The 18,556-nt window shown below is 39.0% G+C and overlaps 3 protein-coding genes and 1 long non-coding RNA gene across 4 annotated transcripts in view; 2 read left to right on the top strand and 2 right to left on the bottom strand.

Moving 5' to 3' along the window:
* Positions 1-7,444, bottom strand: part of LOC117339955 (protein mono-ADP-ribosyltransferase PARP14-like) — a 72,708-nt gene extending 65,264 nt beyond the window's left edge. The window contains exons 1-4 of the mRNA XM_033901679.1: positions 5,441-7,444; positions 3,437-3,561; positions 1,744-1,965; positions 259-474 (exon numbers count right to left, since the gene is read on the bottom strand). Of these exons, the coding sequence (XP_033757570.1) occupies positions 259-474; positions 1,744-1,965; positions 3,437-3,561; positions 5,441-6,008 (1,131 nt within the window). The 5' untranslated portion in view covers positions 6,009-7,444. The remainder of the gene's footprint in view (positions 1-258; positions 475-1,743; positions 1,966-3,436; positions 3,562-5,440) is intronic.
* On the top strand, positions 6,020-6,979 carry LOC117338900 (involucrin-like). The gene is made up of 2 exons (XM_033900265.1): positions 6,020-6,031; positions 6,119-6,979. Exons 1-2 carry the CDS (start codon positions 6,020-6,022, stop codon positions 6,977-6,979), a joined length of 873 nt encoding a protein of 290 aa, XP_033756156.1.
* On the bottom strand, positions 7,037-17,971 carry LOC117338899. The gene is made up of 4 exons (XM_033900264.1): positions 17,728-17,971; positions 8,468-8,895; positions 7,107-8,306; positions 7,037-7,045 (listed from the first exon to the last, which is right to left on the bottom strand). Exons 1-4 carry the CDS (start codon positions 17,906-17,908, stop codon positions 7,037-7,039), a joined length of 1,818 nt encoding a protein of 605 aa, XP_033756155.1. The 5' UTR covers positions 17,909-17,971.
* On the top strand, positions 14,910-15,397 carry LOC117339957. Its single transcript, XR_004535345.1, has 2 exons — positions 14,910-15,071; positions 15,103-15,397. It is a non-coding gene; the product is annotated as an uncharacterized LOC117339957 (long non-coding RNA).
* Positions 17,972-18,556: the final 585 nt, after the last annotated feature.

The following is an 18,556-nucleotide window of genomic DNA, read 5'->3' as shown; positions in this document are numbered from 1 at the left end:
ACCAAAGTAATATGATACCTTACTATTATTTGTGTATCCATGGTAATTAACAAAGTAACATGATACCTTACTATTATTTGTGTATCCATTGTAATTACCTAAGTAACATGATACCTTTCTATCATTTGTGTATCCATGGTAATTAACAAAGTAACATGATACCTTTCTATCATTTGTGTATCCATGGTAATTAACAAAGTAACATGATACATTTCTATTATTTGTGTATCCATGGTAATTACCAAAGTAATATGATACCTTTCTATTAACTCTGTCACTATTGAGAATCACAAAATACACTGAGAATCTTGATTGCTGCCTGTTGAGAAACTTCTTGACACTCTCGAACATCGCTTTGGCAACCAAGTCTGCAGGGTAGCCCATCTTCCCAGTGCCAAGGACAGGGAATGCAATAGAGGACTTTTTTAGATCTGCCGCCATTGAGAGACATGTTGTTACCAATTCTTCCAGAACCTACAAAATAAACAGGTAATATCATAGATTTGGATGAGTACATGTTGAATTGTGGGGCTGATAGTAACAGCAGACTGTGGACTCTTAATCAGTAATTATCCCTCAGTTTAATCAGTGACTGAAAAATAACTTAACAGTGGAACTTCTCTAACTGATCCTACCCCTTACAGGAATATTGGGCCGTGTTAATAATATCAAATTTAATGAATTCATCAAATGCAAATTCTATCAAATTAAACTAATTAGATAAGTTCTGTTACTGATTTTAAACATATGCCATATATCACTTCACTTATCATTTTATGATGCCGTCTTTGGCACTGAGCTGCATCAGGCCTGACATTACACCTCTATGCTTATGGGGCACGATAAGGGGTATTTATTTCATCGCAAACTAGAACAGTTTTACAAACAAAAATAAACAAGAGCTGTTGGAGAACAGCATAGCTTGACTGGCAAATGTTTGCCAATTAAATAATTGTAATATAATAATAATTAAAATATATTAATTGAAATGGTTTCACAAATTGTATACAATGTACGTGCATCCTAAAGAAATCCTTTCATGCATCCCAAAATATTTACATTTACACTGCAGCCCCATTATATACCTTTACCAAGCTCACTTGAAGGTTACGAGTCCATAACTTCCAAATCTCTATTATGACGTCATTATTATAGTGACTTCATAATTGTCACGTCGGGGTTAACGAAAGATGGCTGTTGAAAAGGCTGTTTCATTAAATTTGCCTTTGTCCAGTTGGCATTCATCAGCCCATAACTTCCAACTGAAAGCAGTTCAATGCTTAAGAAAATCTATTATGCGACCCAAAGAAATTCTATCGTGTATCCCAAAGAAATTCTATCGTGTATCCCAAAGAAATTTTATCATGCTACTTGAAGAAATTCTATCATGCACCCCGAAGAAATTCTATCATGCACCCTGAAGAAAATCTATCGAGTATCCTGAAAATTCTATCCCAAATCCTGAAGAAATTCTATTGTGTATCTTGAAAAAATTCTATCTTGTATCCCAAAGAAATTCTATCCACGTTTGTGATGTAACTTTCAGCCTGGAAAGTGATCGTTTTAGACTGTTATTATTATATATTGTTTGTGTTAATTGTTATATTTCTAGACCATTGGGGCCTTGAAATGCATTTTTATGAGAAGCAGTATATGGTCTGTTCGTGATATAGCATCATTTAGGTAAGAGTGCTTGAATAGTTAGTTTGAGCAGGTTTTGAATGTATATCACAAATTCCATACCTTAGTACCACCTGTCCATTTAGGTAAGACAACATGAAATATCTTCTCACTGGCCAGGTTTCCTGCTGAGGTGATAGCCACTATTTCATCATTGATACCCAAGGGGTATTTGTCTATACACTCTTTTTGAATCTTTTGTCCTGCAGCCTTCAGTATTGACTTTGATACATATCCGATTGCTAAGTTAAGATCTTTGTTGGATGGGTTAACTATCACATCAGCCTAAATAAACAAAAGGCCACACTTATACCGAGTATCAAATCTACACACAATCGTCAAACTAAATGTTTATTTTCTCCTGATTCAAATATTTTGATAACAAACAAAACATTTTTCCTATTGTTATAAAATAATAAGCACAACAATAAGTTTAAGACTTACAGCATTACGACTTACAGCATTATATGCAAGAGAAATACAGATTTAACACAACCAATTACAGACTTTTGATTGCTGTATGAAGCTGTGATAGGCAATGATAAGCAAGGGGAGTAACTCTTGCTTCAATGCTAGCGAATCCGAGTCACCATTGACCACTGCATGCTGGCAAACTGTTGCTATAACTGTCTAGATATGAAAGAATTGAGATTTTTACGTACATTTTCAATGATAAAAAACAAGAGAGAATACATGTACCGACATAACAATGGAACAGTTAAAAATCAAAACAAGGACAAAACATGAAAAAAAACAAGAGGCCCATGGGGCCTGTATTGCTCACCTGGTTGGATTTGACCAAATGTCAAAATAATGTTCATGTTCAATTCATTTTATTTGGCAATCTCAACCAATGCTATATATGGTTAAAGAAATAACTAAGTCCAGACTCTCTAAGGGTCTGAAAGACCTCAAGGATTGTTTCTACAACTTGCATTCATAACTTTATGACTAGTAGCCATTTAAAGGAATTACCTGTATTTCCCCTATGGGGCCCCACCCCTTTGACCCCTTGGGGATCAAAGTCACCATTTATGCAAAATCTGTTTCGCTTTCCCAAAGAATGTTTCTGACCAAATTGGGTTCAAATCCATCATAACTTAATGAAAAGTAGTGATTTAAAGGAATTACCTCTATTTCCCCTATTGGGCCTCGCCCCTTTGGCTCCTCGGGGGGGTCATAATCACCATTTATTCAAAATCTGTTCCCCTTCCTCGAGTGGATGTTTCTGACTAAATTGGGTTCAAATCCATTCATAACTTAATGACTTTTAGCGATTTAAATAATTACCTCTATTTTCCCTATTGGGCCCGCCCCTTTGGCCCCTCGGGGGTCACAGTCACCATTTATGCAAAATCTGATCCCCTTCTGCCAAGGATGTTTCTGACCAAATTTGGTAAAAATCCAATAAGAACTTTTTGACAAGTAGATTTGAAGCAAATGTTGACGGACAACCGACGCGGCGCCATGACATAAGCTCCAGGTGAGCTAAAAAAGGATGAATACCTAAGGAGAGTAAGCATCTTCTACTTCATTAACAACACTGGTCATTGAAACCCAGGTTAAACCACACTCTCAAAATAAGATCAAGGGTGGTGACATGGAACCACTAGCCATATCAACAAGCATCCAACAGGTCCAACTTCATATCACACAAGGAGTATTTCTAATTGATCAATATTAACTCTTACATAATAAAGTTTTGCAAAGACGAAACTTGTTTTAACACCAATAAAATCCATGTATGCAATAGTACCTTTATGTCTGCAAGATTCCCAATCTCCAATTGGATTTGACCAATGTTCAATGGATCTCTTTCATGGCCCAATTCAAGTCCATCAATGGATTCAATAGTGTCATAAAAATGCTCTTCTTCTTTATCTGTAGCAATAGAGGATTGTTAGTTTGAGAGGTATATCACCCTGTCAACAGCTATCTCCTTGTAGTAGTTGGTGACTACCTCACTGAACAACATATGAGAATCCTGTTGCATGCCATCTAAAGCAATTGGGGTTAAGTATAAAATCCTGGCCAAGGGCACAACCCCATCAGCACAGACAAATCTGTTTCTCAGCTCCCTGAGAAACACAAACTGCCATGGGCTGGTAGTGTTGGATCATGCACCTCAGATCTTCACCTGAGGTTATGTGGCCGACACTCTGATTGAGCAATCATGGCCCTCTCACCTGCGACTATGTGGCCGACACTCTGATTGAGCAATCATGGCCCTCTCACCTGAGGTTATGTGGCTGACACTCTGACTGAGCTATCATGGCCCTCTCACCTGCGACTATGTGGCCGACACTCTGATTGAGCAATCATGGCCCTCTCACCTGAGATTATGTGGCTGACACTCTGACTGAGCTATCATGGCCCTCTCACCTGAGGTTATGTGGCTGACACTCTGACTGAGCTATCATGGCCCTCTCACCTGAGGTTATGTGGCTGACACTCTGACTGAGCTATCATGGCCCTCTTACCTGAGATTATGTGGCCGACACTCTGATTGAGCTATCATGGCCCTCTCACCTGAGATTATGTGGCCGACACTCTGATTGAGCTATCATGGCCCTCTTACCTGCGACTATGTGTCCGACACTCTAACTGACTGAGCTATCATGGCCCTCTTACCTGCGACTATGTGTCCGACACTCTAACTGACTGAGCTATCATGGCCCTCTCACCTGAGGTTTTGTGGCCGACACTCTAACTGACTGAGCTATCATGGCCCTCTCACCTGATGTTATGTGGCCGACACTCTGATTGAGCTATCATGGCCCCCTTACCTGCGACTATGTGTCTGATGCTCTAACTGACTGAGCTATCATGGCCCTCTCACCTGAGGTTTTGTGGCCGACACTCTGATTGAGCTATCATGGCCCTCTAACCTGATGGTATGTGGCCGACACTCTGATTGAGCTATCATGGCCCCCTTACCTGCGACTATGTGGCCGACGCTCTTACTGAGCTATCATGGCCCTCTCACCTCAGGTTATGTGGCCGACGCTCCAACTGAGCTATCATGGCCCCCAATAATAGAGGAAAAAATATCTGTGCAATAAAGTTACATTCTGTAAATGTACAAATTCAGGTGGTAATCTTATTTTAGCATTTTTCACACAAAAGCATTTCATTAAATTATGATTGTACTAATTGTAGTATCACTGTAGGTGCACCAATTCACACTGCACTGCACTGTAAAACGCTAAAATATGAGTACACTAACAGAGGTATGTTATAGTATTTCAGTAATTGAAAAGTCATTTATAGTGTAAACCAACTCATGTTTGCGGCAACATGATTTCGCGTTTCCATGCCTGAAGACTTTTTCGCAGCAATATAATTTCTTGACTTACTGTCATTAAAAGTTTACTTATAATTGCATATGAAAAACATGAAAATTAATTACACATGAAAATGAGTTGGGTTTACAGTATTGCCTTGTGTAGTAAGTGGTAAATTAATCATTAATTATTTACAGCCCTAACAAATTTATCCTGATATAACTGTGCTGAACTTTGATCAAATTGACTCTTTTTATAATAAAGTTGATATTTGGTTTGGTTTGGTTTATGTTGTTTACCTTCCTACCAACAGCTAGGGGTCATTTAAGGATGTGCCTGGTTTTGAAGGTGGAGGAAAGCTGGCGTAGCCAAAAGCTGGCGTAGCCAGAGTTCATGTCACACAATTAAAAGTATATTTGACTCAAGTGTTGAGACTGATGGGGAAGAGTTTTACAAAGTTGGGTTAATTACTGTACCTGTGGAATCACCAGATGTGGCCTGGCCTATCTGTCCTTGGCTTAAGGGAGACTGGGCCCATTGTTGAAGTTCTTTAATTTCGTCCTCGTCACTTTTTAAAGAGGTCTTTGGATTCATCAGCTCCATGTCCTGTCTAGTCTTATCCTCTTTCTTTAACTGATGGCTTCCTTCTGAATTGTTTTCAGTATGAGGTGTCTCTGTTTCTTGTTTTTGCCAAGCATGTTGAGGAGAAAGACACCTATTGTTGGTCGTCGAGTCATCTGTTGAAACATCGGTTCCTGCAATAGGTCTGGTCATATCAGTTGTCATGGTGACAACTTGGGTGTTTTCAGGAGTAGAAACAGATGGATATGATGGAGGAAAGTCGGGATAAATCAGCGGTCCTTGCCCACCAACTGTTGGTGCTGTCTGGCATGGACTTTGATAGATTCGATGTTGTGGCTGGAATGGCATCCTATTAGGTGGAATTTGGTAAGGTGACATGTGAGAGGTCATGGGCTGTGGCAGGCCAGAGTAACCTGGTCCGAAGTTCTGGCCATAGGGATATGGATAATATGGTGGCCACATCACTTGATAATATGGTGCAGGAAGTTGTTGACCATAAGCATTAGTAAATTGCTGACCACCAAACTCCTGCACTGGGTATAACTGACCTGTGTTTGGGCCTAACTGGGCAGTATGATGTTGACCTTGACCTAAATGGGCAGTATGATGTTGACCTTGACCTAACTGACCAGTATGGTGTTGACCTTGCCCTAACTGACCAGCATGATATTGATTTTGACCTAACTGGCCAGTATGTTGTTGACCTTGCCCTAACTGACCAGTATGATGTTGAGTTTGACCTAATTGGCCAGCATGTTGTTGACCTTGCCCTAACTGACCAGTATGGTGTTGATCTGGATCTAACAGACCAGTATGATGTTGACCTTGACCTAACTGGCCAGTATGATGTTGACCTTGCCCTAACTGACCAGTATGGTGTTGATCTGGATCTAACAGACCAGTATGATGTTGACCTTGATCTAACAGACCAGTATGATGTTGACCTTGACCTAACTGGGCAGTATGATGTTGACCTTGACCTAACTGTCCAGCATGATATTGATTTTGACCTAACTGGCCAGCATGTTGTTGACCTTGCCCTACCTGACCAGTATGGTGTTGACCTTGATCTAACTGACCAGTATGGTGTTGACCTTGACCTAACAAACCAGTATGGTGTTGATCTGGATCTAACAGACCAGTATGGTGTTGACCTTGACCTACCAGACCAGTATGGTGTTGACCTTGACCTACCTGATCAGTATGATGTTGACCTTGACCTAACTCACTGGTTTGGTGTTGACCTTGATCTAACTGGCCAGTATGATGTTGACCTTGATCTAACTGGCCAGTATGATGTTGACCTTGATCTAACTGGCCAGTATGATGTTGACCTTGATCTAACTGGCCAGTATGATGTTGACCTTGATCTAACTGGCCAGTATGATGTTGATCTTGACCTAACTGACCAGTCTGATAATGATTTGGATTGAACTGGCCAGTATGATGTTGACCTTGACCTAACTGATCTGTATAAAGTTGACCTTGACCTACCTGGCCTGCATGATGATGACCTTGATCTAACTGACCAGTCTGATAATGATTTGGATCTAACTGTACAGTTAAAGCCTGATGTGAAGGGATAGGAGTAGGAATCAACTGACCAGCAAGCTGTTCACTTTGACCTGATTGACCAGTAAGAGCTGATGGCAGACCTTGATTATCACACTGCTGTTGACCAATACCTTTCTGTTCAGTAATGGGTGAAGTTGGGCCTAAATGACCAGTCACAGGTTGAGCTGGGTTTAATTTACCACACTTTTGACCCACATCTATCTCTGAATAACATGACTGATGATCACCCTGTTGACCTTGACCTAACTGATGAGCATGCTGTTGACCTTGACCTAGTTGATGATCATCCTGTTGACCTTGACCTAACTGATAATCACGTTGTTGACCTTGACCTAACTGATGATCACCCTGTTGACCTTGACCTAACTGATAATCACCTTGTTGACCTTGACCTAACTGATGATCACCCTGTTGACCTTGACCTAACTGATGATCATGCTGAACATGTTTCACAATGCTTTGTGAAAGCAGCCTTTCTGATCCTGAACCTTGCCCTTCACTTACACCTGACATCCCAGTTTTATTATAAACATATGGAGTTTCAGACCCCGTAGAAGGTTTAGAAATGTCCTTGTCCTTGATATGATCACAATCAGTAGTCCTTATGACTGGCGGAGATGATATCTGTAGAGTACATCTCTGGGAGTCCTCATATCCTGCAGCTTCTACCCCAATCTGTGTGTCTGAACCACCTTTTCTGGTGATAGTTTCGGCGTTTTCAGCAAAATCTGTTGATTCTAATTCATTTGTTTTGGATTTCAATCTTGTATTCTTTGAATGGATATTATCCTCATATACAGAAGATGAAGTGTCTGTCACATGACCTTTGGACATTTTTAACATTTCTGTATCATTATTTCCTTTGTCTGTAGGTCTTACAACCACACAAGTATTGCTCTCAAAGATGGTTTGCTTCTCCTTCTCTTTGTTTGGGGATCCCACCAGATCTGTCTCTGTTAAAGATTTATGACCATCAACATAAACCGATACTGACCTTGGACCTTTCTCTACCGGCTCTGTTGTGACATTTGGTTCCACCTGTGACTTGGGTCTCTGTTGATTTACCATATTCCATGTTGGCCTGTAGACATCTCCGATTGGTTCATACAAATCTGGTTTCGGTGTGTCGTAAGGACTCTGATCTGCCATGTCCAGTACCCTTACACTTGGCCCCTTTGTGGCTTCCTGTGATAACAATAATGTATTGCCAGATGGATAATTATGTGGTTCAATGCTCATTCAAACAATAGCAACAATACATGTATAAACAAAAGGTCCAATAGGCCTGTATTGCTCGCCTGCAAAAATCATATTTACATGATAACCATGATTATTTAACAACTCACCTGCCTGGGTCGCCTATACACCACTGTATTCTCATCTTCTGACTTCTGTACCTGTTTAACAGCATCACATGAGCTTAAAGCATCAACATCCCTGTCTTTTTTATCCAATCCATTTGTCTCTTTCTTGTCTGAAAATACTGTCAAATCAGTAAATTTGGCATTCACATGTTCTCTGTCAGATTCCCAATAGATACCTCCACACACAGCACCATTTCCATTTGTCTCCCCCTGATTACCATGGCAACCGAGTCCATCAGATTGCTCTTCCTTGCCATTATTGCTTTCAGTAAAATCAGAAGAAGGGTCATCATCGTCAACCCACTCAGTGGGTACGATACACTCGGGGCAGAACCCCACTTCCACCTTGACGTTTTCATCTTCAGGGTTTCGTAAATAAAGACTGTTAGCTGCAATCAGTCTGTTCACATCTGCAAAGTCAATTTAGATTGAGATTATATTCGTTCTATGAATGGAACATGCAACATTCATATTACATTGCATATTAAAATGCTATCTCCCGAGAAAAAGATTTTCAATCGAATGTCAAACCTGCGTTTGGGTACAGCTTGTAAGAGTTATCCCCCTGTGAGCCCTGATACATATTAGATGTAGTCAAGAGCCATATTTCGATGTGACACCAGAAAAACGACAGAGCACCATGATGAAATATACAGGGGAGATAACTACCCTTTTAATGATAAAAAGAAACAAGAACATATGGCCTTAACACACACATGGCCTTAACACACACCTGAGTTTATATATTTGGTAGATTTAATTACAGTAACCTTGAATTTCAGATCATTTGAATTTCAGATCAATGTCGTTCATTCCAGCATGCCACAGGCCAAATATCAGGTTTCTTAGTGTGTTGGTTCTTGAGAAGAAGACTTTTTAAAGAATTTGGCATATTTGAGACTGTGGCCTTGAATGAAGCTCAAGCCTAGGTAATCAGTTTGTGCCGTTGAGTTTTTTTGTTATCCAAAGTTATCTGCTGTTTTTAGCAGGTACTGGTTATTATCTCATATAATTTGCATTTGGTAGTAACATCAGGATTTTGAGAGAAAACAAACATATTTTTGTGACATAAGAAAATGAAGTAACAATTAAAACCTGGTCACAAGGACAACTAATATTTGCATAATGAAAAAGCTCAGTATTAAAAGATTTCATCCTGAACAATAAACAATAGTACATAAATGTAGAAAAATAAAAATGGTTTATTGTACTTGTTTCCAAGGCCCAATATAAGGTCTCTGGGTCTTTTACTTAGTGAGAAGACAGCATTTAAAGATTTTAGCATATTTGACCCCTGTGACCTTAAATGAAGGTCAAGATCATTCATCTGAACAACCTTGATAGTCGTTCACCCCAGCATGTAATGCCCAATGTCAGGTCTCTTGGCCTCTTGATAATTGAGAAAAAGTTGCAAATGTAAATTGTTTACAAACAGATGATACATGACAGCAGACAAATGCCAGTTAATTGGTCACTTGAGACTTTGTTTCAGGTAACCTTAAAAGGCTATTTCATTGTCTACTTTGAAGTTCATGTGTTGACCCACTGGGCTCACAAAATGGTTCTTTTCACCGGAAATGTTTCATATATTTTGTCAAAGCTCTGAATCATTATTGTATCTGTTAAGCATCTCCAATAGAAACATATGGATTAGATTATCACTTCCTGGGCTGAAATTATACATGAGACACTTCAAATCATTTCCTGCTTCCAAACAACGCATTAATACATCCTTATATGATGTACAATAATGTAGAAATTTAGTAAGTGTAAAATGTAGTGAATTTTCAGATGTCATATGTAGCCAATTTCTAAGATGTAAAAATGTAGAACCATATTCAATATATAAAGTAAAAATAAGAGAAAAAAAATATTGCTCTTATTGAATCTAATGTAGGAAATAAAGTAACTGAAAATGATGAAAAATTACTGTATATCTAAGTAAAGGAGAGTTCTTCGTGTTTATATTGGAGAGGTCTTCATGTTAATATTGGAGAGTACTTTGTGTTAATATCAGAGAGTTCTTCGTGTTAATATTGGAGAACGCTTCATGTTAATATTGGAGAGTTCTTCGGAGTAATATTGGAGAGTTCTTCGTGTTAATATTGGAGAGTTCTTCGGGGTAATATTGGAGAGTACTTTGTGTTAATATCAGAGAGTTCTTCGTGTTAATATTGGAGAACGCTTCATGTTAATATTGGAGAGTTCTTCGGAGTAATATTGGAGAGTTCTTCGTGTTAATATTGGAGAGTTCTTCGGGGTAATATTGGAGAGTACTTTGTGTTAATATCAGAGAGTTCTTCGTGTTAATATTGGAGAACGCTTCATGTTAATATTGGAGAGTTCTTCGGGGTAATATTGGAGAACGCTTCATGTTAATATTGGAGAGTTCTTCGGAGTAATATTGGAGAACACTTCATGTTAATATCGGAGAGTTCTTCGGAGTAATATTGGAGAACACTTCATGTAAATATCGGAGAGTTCTTCGGAGTAATATTGGAGAATGCTTCATGTTAATATTGGAGAGTTCTTCGGGGTAATATTGGAGAACGCTTCATGTTAATATTGGAGAGTTCTTCGTGTAAATATTGGAGAGTTCTTCATGTTAATATTGGAGAGTTCTTCGTGTTAATATTGGAGAGTACTTCGTGTTAATATCAGACAGTTACTGTATCTGTTGGATATGTGCAATCAGGCTATCAATACAATGATGGATGCATAACAATGATGATCGAAAAATAAAAAATTATGAAGAAAAAAAAATAAAAAAAATAAAAACAAAATAATTATGTCCTGTAACATGCTTTGCATAATTTTGTACAAGTGCATGTGAAATAAGCCTGATTACGGCATGTTTAATTAGCCCGATGTACGGCATGTTTAATAAGCCTGAGTACAGCATGTTAAATAAGCCAAAGTATGGCATGTTTAATAAGCTCGAGTACAGCATGTTAAATAAGCCCAAGTACAGCATGTTAAATAAACCTGAGTACTGCATGTTAAATAAGCCCAGGTATGACATGTTAAATAAGCCCAGGTATGACATGTTAAATAAGCCAGAGTATGACATGTTAAATAAGCCAGAGTATGGCATGTTAAATAAGCCCAGGTATGACATGTTAAATAAGCCAGAGTATGACATGTTAAATAAGCCAGAGTATGGCATGTTAAATAAGCCCAGGTATGACATGTTAAATAAGCCAGAGTATGACATGTTAAATAAGCCAGAGTATGGCATGTTAAATAAGCCCAGGTATGACATGTTAAATAAGCCAGAGTATGGCATGTTTAATAAGCCAGAGTATGGCATGTTAAATAAGCCAGAGTATGGCATGTTTAATAAGCCAGATTATGGCATGTTAAATAAGCCAAATTATGACATGTTAAATAAGCCAGAGTATGACATGTTAAATAAGCCAGAGTATGGCATGTTTAATAAGCCAGAGTATGGCATGTTAAATAAGCCAAATTATGACATGTTAAATAAGCCCAGGTATGACATGTTAAATAAGCCAGAGTATGACATGTTAAATAAGCCAGAGTATGGCATGTTTAATAAGCCAGAGTATGGCATGTTTAATAAGCCAGAGTACGGCATGTTTAATAAGTCTGAGTATGGCATGTTAAATAAGCCAGAGTATGGCATGTTAAATAAGCCCGAGTAGAATGTAGTCTCATTTTAATAATGTTGTCCAAAAGAGAAGGTGTGCTTCCAATACAGTCCATGTACAGTACATTTTGAGCATAAGCATTCACTTCATAAATGGATTCAATTCAAATAATTAATATGATTGATTTATTGAAAAATGTGATTTCATGTACAATATGTTTCTGTGATCACATCTGTTAGGGAATGAAAGGTAAGCAACCACACAATTAAAATGTGAAAAGGCAAGATTTCAACTGCCCTCAACTCAAGCATTACTGTCAAAATTTCCAAACATGATGGAAAATATAGTAAATGCTGAAAATGTGTTTCTCAGTGTTTTGATATGTATACATATTTAGGTTGTTTCATGTAAAAAGAGTGTTTCATGATTCAAACTTTCTTTAAAGGAAAAAGTAAAGTGCATTGAAATCTAACAATGGGAATATAAACACCTCATATACTTTAAGAATGTTCATATTTACATTTAATTAATATTTATTTTCACATTTATTCTATTAATATATGTTTTCTATTGGACAGCTACATGTAACTTATTGGACAGATACAAGTAACTTATTGGACAACTACAGGTACCTTATTGGACAGATACAGATAGCTTATTGGACTGCAACAGGTAACTTATTGGACACATACAGGTAACGTATTGGACAACTACAGGCAACTTATCTGATAACTACAAGTAAATTTTGGCCAGCAACAGTAATAATACTGGACAGCTACAGGTACCTTATTGAACGGATACAGGTAACTTATCCGACAGCTACAGGTAACTTATATAACAGGTAACTCATCAGACAACTACAGATAACTTATAGGACAACTACATGTAATTAAACAGAAAAATACAGGTAACTAAGCAGACAACTACAGGTCACTTATAGGACAACTACAGGTAACTAATCAGACAACTATAGGTAACTTATAGGACAGGTACAGGTAACTAATCAGACAACTACAGGTAACTAATCAGACAACTACAGGTAACAAATCAGACAGCTATAGGTAACTCATCAGATAACTACAGGTAACTAATCAGACAACTATAGGTAACTTATAGGACAGGTACAGGTAACTAATCAGACAACTACAGGTAACTAACCGGCCAACTACAGGTAGCTAATCAGACAACTACAGGTAACAAATCAGATAGCTATAGGTAACTAATCAGACAACTACAGGTAACTAATCAGACAACTACAGGTAGCTAATCAGACAACTATAGGTAACTTATAGGACAACTATAGGTAACTAATAGGACAACTACAGGTAACATATGGGACAACTACAGGTAACTAATCAGACAACTACAGGTAACTAATCAGGCAACTACAGGTAACTAATCAACTACAAAACTCCACAACTACCTAACCACACATTTACACAACCCCACTTCTAAACAACCCACAACTACACAACCCAACAACTACACAACCCACAACTACATAACCCCACAACAAACAACAACCAACAACACAACCTACAACCAACAACCCACAAATACACAACCCACAACTACACAACCCCACAACTACACAAACCACAACCACAACACAACTACGACACCACAACTACACAACAAACTACACAACACACCAACACAACCTACAAACCCACAACCAACTACAACACCCAAACTACACACACCAACACGACCACAACTCCCACACAACACCCCAACACCACAACACACACAACCCACAACACAACCAACACACCACACAACCACAACCCAACCACTAACCACCCATCAACCACACCCAACCACCAACTACACCAACCCACAACACACAACCAACACACACCCAACCCCACACCACCCACACACAACCCCCACACCAACCCACAACTACACACCCAACACCAACCACAACACACCACAACTACACACACACCACAACACACACACCACAAACACACCCACACCACTACACACCCCAAACTACAACCCACAACACCAACCACTCCACACACCTAAACACCTCACACCACAACCACACACACAACACCACACCACAACCCACAACTACACAACCAAACACTACACAACCCACAACTACACAACCCCACAATTACACAACCCACAACTACACAACCCAATAACTACACAACCCGAAACTACACAACCCACAACTACACAACCCACAACTACACAACCTGAAACTACACAACCCACAACTACCCAACCCACAACTACACAACCAAACACTATACAACCCACAACTACACAACCCACAACTACACAACCCCACAACTACACAACCCAAACACTACACAACCCACAACTACACAACCCGAAACTACACAACCCACAACTACACAACCCACAACTACACAACCCACAACTACACAACCCACAACTACACAACCCACAACTACACAACCCGAAACTACACAACCCACAACTACACAACCCACAACTACACAACCCACAACTATACAACCCACAACTATACAACCAAACACTACACAACCCCACAACCAACAACCCAACAACTACAAAACCCTACAATTTCCCAACCCACAACTACACAACCCACAACTATACAACTCACAACTACACAACCCACAACTACACAACTTACAACTATACAGGGATCGACACTAACGGTAGACCGGAGGACCGAGGCCCCTAAAAAACAATGTCGGTCTTCTCGATTCTAATTTTTGGAGGACCGACGGTCCTCTTAATCTCAGAACCATTTGTTATCCCGCGGATCACAAAATCCTAAAACCTAAACAATCCTGTAGGAAGTATTTCCGGTTGAAGTCAGGTGCGTATTATCATTGCTGATAACTGTTTAAAGTCTGAATCATTTGTACGTTTGTAATAAGGGCCCGTGTAAGTCAGTACGCTTCAAGCGTTTGAATAACAGTCTGTATCATTTGTACGTTTGTAATAAGGGCCCGTGCAAATCAGTACGTTTCAAGCGTTTGAGTAATTATTCAGAAATCGGAGACCCCAAGGGAATGTTCAGTTTTTCAGCGGACAGATGGGCATGAGGTCATCCCAGTTTCCCTTGATTTGCATGAGGACCAAGCTGAGCATGAGGGGGAGGAAGAGGTAGATGAGGAAGATCTTCAGGAAGGGGCAACATTCACGCCAGATTCCCAGTCTGATGATGAGGATGAGGATCTCTCCAGGAGAGACCTTCTTGCTCTCCAGCAAAAGTCATACAGACTTTTCATTGAAAACTTAAGAAACTAGTTGAATATGGAATAACAAATACAAAAACTGAAATGAGCATTGTTTTAGTTTTTTTTTTTTTTAAATTCTTTTCCTTTCAGCATATTCCCTCAAGCAATGATCAAGTATGATGGACCACCAAACATAATTTACTATGCAAACCATGTTAACTGCAAAAAATATCTTTAAAAATATCTCAAATACAAAAGCTCCAAAATACACCAAAAATGGCCTAGAATGCACCACAGAGCATCTAGAAAAAAAATTTTCCGGGGGGGCATGCCCCCGGACCCCCCTAGAAACTTACGGCTCGCGCCTTCGGCGCTCGCTGTTCGGGCTCCACAAAATTACATAGGGCCCCTTGAATATTTTTTTTAGGAGCCCTGCGGGCTCCTCTACCATTTCAGTTAGTGTCAAACCCTGCTATACAACCCACAATTACACAACCTATAACTACATAACCCCACAACCAACAACACACAACCAACAACCCACAACTATTAACCCACAACTACACGATTCACTACCCCACCACCCATAACCCATGGGATTTTTTGGGGTACCAAACACCTTCCAACAAGCCCCCAGCCCCCAAAAGCCATGTGATGTGTGATGGACCATGGCTGTCTAACTAAGTGACAAAGACCAGAATTAATATACAGTACACTCCTGGTCTACTCTCTGTTAATGTTGATCACTCGATAGGTGCCATGATAGCTTAGTTGGTTAAAATGTTGGTCATGAACCCCAGGTAAAGATCTGAGGTTCGTGGTTCAAAACTCCCTACCGGTACTGCTTTCAGCTGTTCCCTCAATTACAGCAAACAATTTTTTTACGGTCAAAATCAAACTTCATTTCCTGATAGGATGACATTTTGTCAATTATACTAACAAAAGTGTGTTAGAAATTGGTTATCACTGAAAAGTAGCTAAATGGGCTGATGGGAAATCCCCTTCCTGCCGAGCCCCAAACAGGAAATAATTTCCGGTCCCCGGATCCATGATTCTACAAACTTATAGAATCACACTATAGCATTTTCCATCGGCTGAAGGTGGCAGATGTTGTATTATATTCTCTGTAGTGTACAAGCCACACAGATCAGCCCCTTATAAACTATATGCCCTGTTTTTCTAGAGATTTCCCAAATCTTAACCAAGACTTTCCATACCTCAACTGCATAACTGCACAAACAAACAACTACACAACCCACAACCCCAGAACCTACAGTTACACAACCCACAACTCCACAAGCCACAACCCCACAACTTCACAGCCTACAACCCCTCAACTCTACAACCCACAACTAACAAACCTACAACCCCACAACCAACAAGCCAACAACCAACCACTTGACACCATCCACAACCTCAGAACCCACAACTACACCAACCCACATCCTTGGTATGAAACAGGCCTCCTGTTTGTTGTTCAGTAAGGGAGTCACCTACTACTACAAGGAGACCCCACCTCAAAATGACCCTGGCTGTTCCTGGGATGGTAAACCCAGCAAACAAACATCACTTCGTAGTACACTATATAGACTGGGAAGCTACCTAGTTGTTTGTCTTTTTTGAGTGAAGAGATTTAGTGAAGGAAGGATTATTGAAAACTGCAGAGAATAGGTCACCTTACTAGTTTAGGTTACTATAGTCACAATTTCCCATTAACTTATGACTGGATGTCTGCCTAGACAGCGTATAATTTAAGGTTTCTAAGTTGAGCTCCAGCACAGACTGATTATTTTTCAATACATCTTCCTGTTTAATACACATCTCAAATCTGGTTTACCTTTCTTTTTTTTGAGTTTAAAAAAGGTTTTATTTTTGATAATTATATGCCCTCCAAACCTTTTATATGAAATATTAAAAAAAAAATTGAAACATGTATCTATATGTTTATCTTAAAACTACGATGGCCCATATACGCCTGGACAATATACACATAAGCAATTGATGTTTGTCCGAGGTTTCCAGAAAAATGTGGTAAAAAAACTGCATATGCAGTTGTTTTTTGCCAAGTGTCGGACACATTTCATCGTCAGATTTTGCTTTGCTTTTTGTTTATTTCGACAACGCAGTGTTGGCCCGTAACCGCCTTGGCACATTTCGAGCTTTGCTCAGGTAATTTACATACCATTTGATAACTCCCGACTGCCTGATGAAGCCGTCGTATAAAACAACCATGAAATAATACTTTTTGGTTCATGGCTCTCTAATTTGGTGATTATAAATAAAATTATTAAAAGACTTGGTAATTATGATAAGGTTCAGCAATGAAAGAAACAATTAGAATATTTTAAGTTGCGAATAGGAGAAACAGACACTGAAACAAACAAAGATTATATAATGAATGAATGAACTTGTGATTGAATGATAAATAATAGTTTACCTTGTCGAGTGTTTAGCTGAACAATGAATCTGGTACTGTTATCCGCCTGTTCAGTATAACGGAATACTCTTTTCACTGATACTTCGGCACCGACAGCAGTGGATATAGACTTGACATCTGTCTCAAATGGAATCGATTTGATAAGTATACATGTTTGTGCAACCTCGTCTCTTATGTCCATATTGAAAAAGTCTGCATATTTTCTTCCGTGTCTGATCAATGTTAGGCCTATATGAAATACGTACGTCGATGTGTAGGAGTTTCTCGGAATTTCTACTTTCGGTTTCGGTTGACAAAACATTGCGAACATTTATTTATATGGATTTTGTAGACAGAATTGATTAATGCTGACGGTTAGGAAATTCAATTATCACAAATTCAACCTTATTTTTAACAAAAATACAAAAGAATAGAAAAACATGATTTTAACATGTTCGTATTTTTACGGTAGAATTCCCCCACTTCGGGTCTTTCCGTTGTACTTCCGAAGTGGGACGGAATTAAGGCTCGAATGGTGGCAAACTTTAAAGTTCATTGTACCAGAGACATATATACATATATGTCTCTGATTGTACAATCTATATAATTATATTCGCAATATTCAGTACCACGTCGCCAATTTAAAGAATCATTGAATTTTCAACCTTATTTCAATTTACATGGATCCGACCCTGTCATAAGGACTCACACAACAAATAATGACTCCATAGTAGAGGTCTCTGATAACCCATAGTTATAGCAGATATATGATAACCCATAGTTATAGCAGATATATGATAACCCATAGTTATAGAAGATATATGATAACCCATAGTTATAGCAGATATAT

The sequence above is a fragment of the Pecten maximus genome, chromosome 12, assembly GCF_902652985.1.
Source record: "Pecten maximus chromosome 12, xPecMax1.1, whole genome shotgun sequence".
Taxonomy (NCBI): Eukaryota; Metazoa; Mollusca; class Bivalvia; order Pectinida; family Pectinidae; genus Pecten; species Pecten maximus.
This window is presented reverse-complemented; position numbering and strand designations above follow the sequence as displayed.